Source organism: Acyrthosiphon pisum, chromosome A3 (assembly GCF_005508785.2).
Source record: "Acyrthosiphon pisum isolate AL4f chromosome A3, pea_aphid_22Mar2018_4r6ur, whole genome shotgun sequence".
Taxonomy (NCBI): Eukaryota; Metazoa; Arthropoda; class Insecta; order Hemiptera; family Aphididae; genus Acyrthosiphon; species Acyrthosiphon pisum.
In genome coordinates this window covers 38,827,878-38,839,877 of record NC_042496.1, presented here as the reverse complement: position 1 = coordinate 38,839,877, position 12,000 = coordinate 38,827,878, and the positions used below count along the sequence as shown (strand labels likewise).

At 32.1% G+C, this 12,000-nt stretch overlaps 1 protein-coding gene across 1 annotated transcript in view; it reads right to left on the bottom strand.

Annotated features, from left to right (window-relative positions):
* LOC100168170 (protein O-mannosyl-transferase TMTC2) overlaps positions 1–12,000 on the bottom strand; it is a 96,771-nt gene that overhangs the window by 71,729 nt on the left and 13,042 nt on the right. The window contains exon 4 of the mRNA XM_001944301.5: positions 9,461–9,941. Within this exon, the coding sequence (XP_001944336.1) occupies positions 9,461–9,941 (481 nt within the window). The remainder of the gene's footprint in view (positions 1–9,460; positions 9,942–12,000) is intronic.

Genomic DNA, 12,000 nt, shown 5'->3' with positions numbered 1-12,000 from the left:
ACATCACAACCAATATAAGTACCTCCATATTCAATATAATAATTCAATATATATATAAACGTGCGTATGTCAGAGATTTTTCTTTTTTTTCTATTGAAATATGTCTCTGGACTATTCCTGGAAATTTTTCTCCAACATCATACACGGTGTATACAAATGTTTGTTAGTGTGTGTGTGCTATGTTTGCATACATGTACATAAGAACACTTCAATCGGCTTATGCGCTCCCTTCCTCGACCGGCTTCATTCGACTCTATCCCAAATCATTTTACTCTGACAGTCGAGTACTGAAATCCTTGAGTAACATCGAACGCTATTGCAAAGATCACTTTTCTCGTTCTTTTCCAATAGACCCACGTCAAAAAGAAATCTCCATGACCCCTATTGTTAGGGTGATACTCAAGTCGCAGTAGTTGTAAATGGTAACAATAATAACATGTATACTAATCCATGGAGTATCAGAAATATTATGACACATGAAAACAACTCTCTAAACTACAAAATTACTAGAAAACCTATCAATTTCAGTATTGAATAATATTATGCAATCGTTTCAGTGGCGTGTAACATAGGGTCCAAGTGTTGCTCACCTTAAATATAGGTGGGTAGGTATTGATAGAAGAAAAATACGAAATTTTATAGGCCGGTATAACAGTATTATGAGGGGTAGGTCACCTAAAATTATTTGAGCAACACCATTTTTTTTTTATGATAAACGCCACTGAATCGTTTTATTGATTATTTCACAAAATATACACCATAAAAATAATAATAAGAGGTATATGTGTGTTGGGATGCCACTTCTTGATTTTCCTTTTAAGATTTAAAATTATTTTCGTCAGTGTCTTAAATTTAATATACTTGAATATGACATTTTTGTTTAATTTTTTTTTTTTATTGAAGTAGCTAACATAAATTCACCTGTACCTACTAAAAAAATAACATTTTAAATACACTTGAAATAAAACCATTTAAAATTAAGTTATTTCATTGAAGTATACGTCATATACAAGAAAAATACTTGAAATTCCACGAACAGAAGTGCTATACGGTGTAGGTATAAACATACTATAAGTAAGTATTATAGGATGTGTTAAATTCAAGGTGGAAATAAACCTGGACGATTTTATTTCGATGGAAAAGATAAATTATAGAGGGAAACTCTTAAAGAATAATTTTCATTCCAATATTTGGACACGCGGAGGGTGGTGAGGTGTACTCGGCTGACATGTGTTGGGAAACAAAAACGAACGTCCGGGACACTCACTTTTCAATCGTGAAAGTTATCTGTCAATAACAGACTCCATTACGAGGCTACCCCACTTCTTGTAGCCATCGGCCAAATCTAGTAAAACAAACGAACAGACGGAATAAGACAAATAATAATAATAGAAATACGGAGGAAAAAATAAACAATTTTCACGTTTGAGTCGTTTGTACAATTTCGAAATAACACGTGCAGTGCATTTTTATACTGTGTGTTAGTCGTGTGTATCGGAGCTTGTAATAATATAACTCCGATGTATGTACCTATATCTATATACTTGATTTGTATTTTCCATCAGACTTCGAGTTGGTTGAATACCGTCATGAATTATTTATTAAATAGTAATTGATATAATATTATGTACCCACCATCAATTAAAAGAAATGTAATAATGATTACATAAAAAAAAAAACGATGGTTTGAATTCAAAAAGCATCGGCCCTGGAGTGTATTCCCCGGTATTGAAATATTGTGTAAAATCATAATTTACAAAACCATACTATATACAATGACTGCGTTGTGGAGGGGGGGGGGTGGTAGCGGCGCTTGGGAAACGCTCTCATTACCATAGATACGGACTCCGCGTATTATACAATTGTTTTAATAAAAAATATTGAACGCGGGAGAGAGGTATAATGCTGATTTTAGAGTAACTACACTTTGTAACAACTCGTTTAAAAGTCGTTACATGGTTGAAAAGCATCCGTAAACAACCATCATCAGGTGGTGGTGGCTTCAAATTGTGTTTAACTTGTTTATTGGTTTTTCTTGTTTGCTTTTACACTCGAATATTAAACCGCGCGATATCGCGTTACAAGCCTATTCGATTATGCGATGGTGGAAAAAACCCATGTTAAGAAACATTTACACTCGACATTTTTTTACACGCACGAGGGTGGTCCCAGAGGGGTGCAGGACGAGTGACTTTTTGTATTGCCCTCGGTGTGACGGTGTTTTTCGAAACGAGAAAAATATTCGTTTAATATGCGCTGGCAAAGTTCCTAATCGAATCTGCACATACCATTCGCGACTGTTTGACAGTGTATAGGTGAATTGCGAACTCGCGACTATAATGGTTTTTGATCGAATTGTTTTTTTCCACCCCCGTTCCGTTTTCTTTTGTCGGACGCCTTGTTTCACCGAGTTAATGGTGTTGTTTCATTTTACATTAAAAAAAAAACACACACACACTCGCACAAGTTTTCGAATAAAGAATTCCATTCCGACGGTATAAACGATAAATGAAAACAATGTCACGATGATCCATCCGAAATTTCTCAAAAATTACATTTCGCAAAAATTGATCATTCGACAAAAATACTTTTTACTTAATTGTTAATTTTTATTATTAATTTTTTAATAAGTATAATATTATTTGGTCATATTATGAGCATACCAAACGCACCTATCAATAATAATTAAAATACATTATTTTGGTATCATAAATAGAATATAATCTATGAATGAATATTGACAAATGTTATGATTAAATTATTATTCTCGAATTGCTGTAGGAATAATTGTCAACCCAGAGTAAAAAGGTACAGATGCAAGACATACACATTGTACGATGCATAACATAACAGTTATTATTTAATTTATAATTTAACACTGGTAATTAAGCGAAACTAATTACAATTATTTGACGACAGACATGACATTATTAATTATTACCATAAATCATAATATCAGTATGCATATCGTGATATTATTTTCGTACGCTCCAGTCGTCTGCGTAGTATAGATGATAATAATATAATATTATAACTGTTATATTAGATACTATAAATTATAATAAATGAATACGAATAGGTTAACTAAGTAAATTTACTTATTATAAAGCTGTGGCTGTATTTATGAACCTGCACTTTTGCCAATGTAGTCGGCGGAGGTAGTGACGTTGACATCATCATCCTCGGTAGTAAACGATAACACGAAATCGAATAAAAATTATTGCGCATAATAATCATTACGTATACCTATCTATTACAATATTATATAATAAATAACAATAAAATATTGACACTTCCGACGCCGCCGCCGCCGCAGTCATCTCGCTTTTTGCCCATATAATAATATTTAATGTCATTATAATGTATAACCTATTATAATTTATCGTATAATAATAATATCGGTGTACATAAATAAAACCTTTCGAGTGCGTTCGACGTTCATTATTTCGATCACGAAACAACCGAGATGGTTTGGAATTTATAATCCTAAAAATATATAATATGAAACGACGACCCGGCCGTCATTAGGGTAAACGTGTACGACTCGACGTTAACGCGATATTCGTGAACGTAATTCACCGATTTGATTTTATATTCCATTTTGTATATAATAAAGGTATACATTATACATATTATAATACATACTACACCGCTGGCTGTTCGTCAGTTTTTAATTTATTCGATTCGTGTGCGATATCCAATGCGTAATTATACGCGACCGAACCACAAGGCGAACCTTCGATTAGGGTTTGATGTATATTGCGTATGTCATAATAAAATATGTATTTTTAATTTTTTTGATTTCAAATGGTTCTATAACCACATATACCGTTTCACGTAATCGTCTTTTCTCCCTATGTGGCCTATTGCGGGTAGATATGAGAGCTCAGTAAATTTACCTATTACATTTTACTGATAATTTTTTTACTCGGTAAATATTTTTATCGTTTTAAAATTTGAGTGACCACTCGTTTAAATTGTTTTCATATACATAATAACGATATAGTGGTTTCCATATCTTCGCAATGTATGCTTTATATCATAATTTATATCATGCACATGAGATCTTCCAGAAAATAATAATTATTATGACAATTTTTTAACACCATCATCTCTGATTTACTTAAAAAAATATTTTTAGTTCAATATAACTAATATAAGTTGGAGGTGCTAAGCATCCCCTAGCACCCCCGTTTGTACGCCAATGCATACTTATAATATATATAAATATAATACTTGTAGTAAGGACAAGGTACATTGGTTAAATGGTTAGCATAGATCTTATAAATGTTATTGAGTTCGTATTAAATTTACTAAATAAAAATTGTATACAGTATTAAAAAATGTATGTAAATTTACCAAAAAAATTGTACGGCAAAATTCCCATCTGTAATTATTGAGGGCAGACGATATTATAATATAGTATCATTGTTTTATTCGTAATTTCAACGCGATTGCGATACTATCATATATAGAGGCGCATCATTACATTATACGTACACCACTATAATACTCCGACCCGCAAGCACTCACTGCAGCCGCTCATAACCGGAAGCTATTGTGCACAAACACACGCATAAAGCGCCTATAGTGTATAATAGTATATTTATATATTATATGTATATACACAACACAATATGTATAATGTATATAGTATATAGGTGTATGCACGCCCGACCTCCCGGCGGTATACATTGTCGGGGGATCGAATATGTGTGGATCGCGATACCACACGGCGGCTTTCAAAGGTTCCTGCACGCGGAGACTTGTCAATATTAAACTCCGGTACCTGTATTGTATATAATACCTATACTGTAAACAATGCCTTTACGTCATTAGGTTATATTGACTGTGGAAAACAATTTGCATTGAATAAATATAGGTAACGTTTGTCTAGGCGCACATTATTCCGGTATAGCGAGAATTCGTCACATCTATATAATATTATATACTCTATATTATTATGTACCTCCTACCTATTATGTACCTACATGGGTACAAGCCGCACCGATACTATACCTGCAGAGTTTATCTATATATATATAAATGGAGACAAACATGTATAACATTGCATCAGTTGAGAACGGCTGTGCCGATTAATTTGATTTTTTTTTTAAATGATAGAGAGTGTCGGGGAGCGGGTTTATAGCATAAATTATGGACCTAACTTCTGTGTCCAGATTATTTAGAGACAAAAACTGAGTTACGCCAGTGGCGCCCTCTAGCAGATAAAAATAAAAATATTATATAATATAAATAATAATAATATAAATATCGATAATAGCAGGGCTTGAAATCGATTTTAAATATCGATAAAAATCGAAAAAAAAATAAATCTTTATATTCTGGTTGATGTACATTTTTGATTATAGACACTTAGAACTTTAGAGTAAACAAATATAATAGTTGGCACATTATTCATTTTATTTTGGAACATTATCGTTTTATGTTATTTATGAATTTTTTCAATCAAAAACGACTATTGTTTTTTGGAGAGAATTTTTATGCTTGAATCATGCCTCCTATTAGAAGAACAAACATTGGACATTTGATAATTTCCGTTATGATCAAACGCAAGAGGAACGGGCAGAAGCAAATGAATTGAGACGTGCTCATAATACACAGGCCCGAGTTGAACAAAGCTTGAGTCACATAGAGTTGGTACACTTAATGGGCAACGAAGTGCACGGGTTCAGCTAGTATTATATAATTTATTTGTGGAATTATTAATATTTATTATCTATATTTTAATATTTTAGATTCTGAGCGGAGCGAGGAAGCTATTGGTTTTACAATGGTGTTTATTTTTATTTTTTTATTTTTATATCCTCTATACAACATTTCTACCAGAAGGAGTGCTTCGATTTCAACATAATATAGTACCTTATATTTTAGAAAATTGGATCAAGATGGTACTTTAATATTAGAAGGTAATTTTCCGATTTTCTTAATAGTTATTTAATTCCACGGGAAAAACCACCGAAAAATTACAAAAAAACGCTAAAAATAGGATTTTAATTTCTAACGCTTTGTTTATCACCATAGAAACGAATAAAAAATTATAATATTATAATAATAATTATTAATTCAACTTACATGATAAAATAAATAATAACAATATAAAATATCCAGGCTGACAAACCGTCTCCGCTCAGAATCGTTTTTCTTATACGATGATATTTTATCATTGAATTCAAGTCTAATAAAACCCATTATACAATGACCCACTTGTAACCTACTGTACAGAGTGGACATTAGCAGAGTGACATCCACTTACTTACTTTTTTTTATTATTATTATTATTAAATGGCTACTACATATTTTAATCAGAACACATATCACCGAAAATCTACAACTTCCTGTCAACGTCAGAGCATATTCATCAGGCTAGCCTCTAACTTGCACGTAACATGAGTTACGAAATCATATCGAATCGCACGGACGCAAATACAATAATCGGGAGAAAAAGTTACGCGGACAATTAAGGCGTTCCTTACCAGTTATATTACTTTTTGAACGGAACATAAAATATGTGATGATAAAACCGAAATCGTAATATATTTATTTGCACAACGTCAAAATCGTTTTGACAAATTGTTTTCAACTTACAAATTATTAAAATAATTATTCATTTTATCCGAAAATCAATTCAGACGTTTTGGAACCAATAATATTGTGAAATAAACCTGCACACTATGCCGTCTATATTATTATGTTTTAGCCGATAAAGACGAAATCAAATATTACTTTATCATACAATTATATCATTGATGTCATAATGTTGTCAATAATCTTATATTGTAAGTAGCGGAAACAATGAAACACTAATGAACAACGCTGGGTGGCGTTGAATCGAGTGAATCGACCAAAATGTCTGGTTTTAATTTTAATTGAACTACAATTGTTTTATTCCATTTTGAAACAGAATAACAATATCACACACATATATATATATATATATATATAATATGTATTATGTAAGATAAAACAATAAAACATTGTATCATAAATGAAAAATTCCTGACATTTAAAATTACCATATATTTAGAAATAATATTCTCCAAAATTCTCAATAGCTATTATATTTTATAAATGATTCGTGCTTGTTTAAGAGTAATACAGTAATACATATGTTTTAAAAATTAATAAATGAAACAGCATAATTGATATTCCAATATCTTATTATTCGTTCAATAACCTATTCCTCGTCGAAAACAAGTGCCTTATACGATTTTTATAATTAAAAACGATGTCCCCTATTGATAGTTTAACAACATTATAGCCAATTTTATTATACTCCCTTAAATAGTTATATAAATCTAAAACTATTCAATTATAATGTTGTCGATTAAAGACTCGTTTATTCTATATTATATGTATTGCACATATTACCCACTTTTTTTTAAGAAAAAGTATCATAAATATTATAATATACAAAAACGAAATTATTAAATTAATGACAATTAACAGTCAGGTAGGACTCATTTTAAAATTGTATGTAACCTATATATATTTTATTTTATTTTGATTGTGAGTATTACCTACATCATTAATTAAGGCTATTGACGAATTTTATATGTATAGGTAAGTACCTAACTACGGTGTATGTTTGTATAATGTCGGTAATTCAATCACGAAAACTGTATTGTTGTCAAGAATAAGTTATTTTAATTAACGACCTATACACATAGTCGAATATCACGTACATTAATGATGTGCTTGTCAAGTGAAAATCGTTAACTAATATAATTAACGTACCTATTTCTGATATTTATCAGAATTATATGATTTTTCGGATATTATATATGGTAACTATTTACTATTCAATGTTCGTGACAAACTTTCGAATGGTCGCGATTGCGATTAATCAATCGTAATTAGTGATGAAACACTTGAATAGTGTAATATTTGATAAGGTCACTATTATGATGATACGTTACGGGAACAGTAGACATTGTCAGAATTTATAACATTGTAATTTTTTTTTTTTAATTATTCATCTTAAGCCTGGCAAGTGACAACTATGGACATTAACATTTGTAGGAGGGGGAGAGACAAGGTTGGTTCGGAACACGTGTATGTGTGGCCAGGATTCGTCACGAAAACCGAGTGGTCATCCATCCGGGAACTATAATGACATCGGCCGGTGCTGGCCGTTTGTGACGAGCCAAACACCACGCCACAACAGGTCACGGCAGTATAATTTATAAAGATATTCTGAACTATTAAATTAATCATATTTTTATGCAGCCCGACAACATAATTAATAAAACTTCCTTTCAATAATTTACTAATTAAGACGTTGAATTTATATAAGTTTTTAGTCATTTTTCACACATTATATATGGTGTATATTTATCTAATACTGTAGTACTTTACTGACTATATTAGCTGGTTATCAAATTATTTTAAAATAGTAAATTATGGAATTGTAGTTTATTTTTTAAAATATACATAAAAGTTAAAAAACTGACAATTTAGTACGCTCGCAGAGTGGGCTTTCTCAACTTTTTTTATAAAGACGCATTTATGAAAGAACACTGTTGAAAATAGAATTGAAACAATGTGTGATTTTTTTACTAAATGTTTTACTAAGATATTATGAATCAATTTTTTTTTTTATCTTGTCACCAAAAATCTAATATGTTCCTATTCTACTTGGCAATAAACATACGAACGGATTATATAAATTCGTGTCAAAGATACTCGTAGGTAGGTATAGTGTAACATGTATGTGCTGATAATAACCACTTCAAATACATTGTAATATCATGATATAACGTATAATAAACTGAACGGATGTTTTCACATTTCGACGAACCTAAACATATTTGGTAAGCGCGTGCGGCTTTCAAGTGAACTAATTGGCTCTTACCAGGTGAGTTACCGGGTATACTGTTTAATGTTTATAGCACGAACTTTTTTACAACGTCGTTTTGCGGTAAGGCGGAATTGACTCAAAAAATGAGCTAATATCGATTAAAGTCTAACAATAATATTAATATATGATATATAAAATATAAATATACACCATTAGGTATAATAATTAATCAATTATTCATAAAATAATAAATTCAATGTTTACGGAAAAAATTAAATAGGCCTACCTGCTATAAACGTATTATTAAAATATATAATATTCGTAATATTTTTAAGGTTTCAGGTGTCCACGAATGTGTACAATGGTTTATCTTTAAATTCAAATTTAATACATACATTTCAGTGACTTATACTTAATGACGAAGTTCACTCGACACCTACAACTCTACACCAGAACGTTGTTACCTAATCCCTCCCGCCCCATCATGTGTTATTATATAATTGAAATACTTGATACTATGATTGATTATCAATTCTTATTTTTAAATTATTTTTTTCACGTATTATCATTCTAGACTTGTCGCAGTATTATATAATATAATAATATTATGTGATTACTACGTATTGTTGGCGCACTCACCTTGTTCCATCTCTTGATGGATCTGAGCCGCAGCATGAGTTCGTATCCGATGCATACGGCCATGACGGATATTCCGTTCTCCTTGGACAGCATGGAGAGGAGCGCGAATAGCACGCAGAACACCAGGTAAGCGACCGCCGGACGGCCGTTACCGTTTTTGCTGTAGCACGGCTGCAGCGGCCGCCGACCGCCGGGTCCTTGCTGTTGTTGGCCGTGGTGCTGGTGGTCGTCCCTGGCCCGCACGTGCCGGCCGTAGCACAGGAATGACAGCAGGAAGAACACGCACGACAACACGTCAGCCCGGCCGACCACTGAGGCCACGGCGTCCGCGTGCACCGGGTGCACGGCGAACAGGGCGGCGGACAGCAGTGCGCCGCGCCGGCTCGTCACAGTCCGGGCCACGGACAGCACCAGGCCGGTGGCCAGTCCGTGTAGTGCCACGTTCGTCACGTGGTATGACGTGGCCTTCAGTCCGGAAAACCTGCGAAACGCATTACGAATTACTTCAACGGATTAATGAAAATTTGATGCAATTTAACTGGTCACGATCGTGCAATGACGGTCATCGCCGTTACTAGTTCGGGGGGGGGGGGTAGAGTTAGCCCCTCCCCCATTAGAGTTTTTAGACCCTCCTGGTTAAAATCCAAATCGATACGTAAAACAATTAAGAGCTCTAATGGGTTCAATGTGCAATATAGGCCCAATACAGATTTCATGATTTGGCTATAATAAAAATGTATATAGAAATACAGTGGAACCTCGATAACTCGAATCGGTTGGGGGCGAAAAAAAAATTCGAGTTATCGAAAATTCGACTTATGGAAAACCTCGATAACTTGAATCTGCAAAAAAAATTCGAGTTATTGAAAATATTTTTTTTATTTAAAAACACAAAGACTCCAATTTTTTAATTATTTATTTATGTATGTATTTACTAATAAATGTATAATGTATGTACTATGTAGGTATGTATATTGTATAAAAAATTTTAAAAAAAGTATGTATATGTAATGAATAAAGTAGACTAAAGTAGAAAAAAGAACTATTTTTTAAAGAAATCAGATATTTTTGATTGTTTCTTAATGTTTGACCTATCTGTAAAGTTTTCAATAGCGCGGAAAAAATCTCGTCTCCAATTTCTTGTTGTTCTTGAATGTACTTACGTACAACCTGTAAACTATCTAATGCCTGGGCAAGAGTAGTTTTAGGTAAAGCCAATTCGCCATCGTCTTCAATAACTGACTCTTCCATATACATATGTAGGTACTTGGTTATTTGACCTTCGAGTTATCGACATAGGTAATTGTACGAATTATATTTTATTATATAAATTCGAGTAATAAGCTAAAATTCAACTAAAATTACTTCGACTTATCAAGAAATTCGAGTTAGCGAAATTCGAATTATCGAGAAAATTTATCACACATATCATATATTGGAAGCCAGGGGCCAAGGTATTCCTTCGAGTTATCGAAAATTCGACTTATAGAGGTTCGAGTTATCGAGGTTCCACTGTATAACTATCAAATAACATTATTATTAATAACGATATTTTATAAACATTTGCATTAATATGTTATGTAGGTACACACATTATAACGTATACAATATACAATATATATACATTTATAAAACATAATATATTAATTTTATTAATAATATTAGGTACCTATTATACTGCAGTACAATTATTTTATTGTTAACATTTTATTTTGAATAATGGGCGGGGAAGGGATGGTTTTAGTCTACGGCTTATTTTTTACTCTAATCCAACTCTACTCCCTGGGTTACTACTTAATTCTAGTGACACTCATGATGGGGTATGGTTTTGCCCGCCCACGGCTTCGATCTTTGATTTTCTAGGATTCAAGTTCCTGTAACTTTAGTCCTAGTCCTAGCTACGTCTATGATAGTGACAACGACAACATTTTTCAAATTATAATTATTAATTATATCCCACTACTCCATAATGTAATAGACGGTACTGCTATTCGTATTATTATCATATTATTATTATGTAATGTTTTCGTAAGTCTTAATAATATAATGTTTGTTTATAAAATCAATACCGACTGTTCATAACTCGTGAGGATTAAAAGTTAAAAATAACTTATTGAGAATTTTTTACTACAAGAGTTGGTCTGGTACGTGTAGTTGGTAGAATTTTTCATTTAATGAATGTTTTTATATATTTTACACACATAAAGTCATGAGCAATATTGATGCTCTACAATCACAGTATTTTTAGCCCAAGTGCATGACATAAAATTGCCATGTGAGTTAATAATAATTGGACTAGTATTATGTAACACATTTATTTATAACAATATTAAAACCTGCACAGCTGAACACTAACATAGGTACCTTTTTATTTCAAATTGTTGATTTTGATCTTCAATACTTAAAATTATATTTTCAAAATATTCAAACTTTCAAAATTTAAAACAATTGCTCTACTCAACTGCTCTGACAAAATCCCTAAATTACGTATTTAGCCTAAGCGTTACTTAATATGTGATAAGCTGTTATTATATGAATTT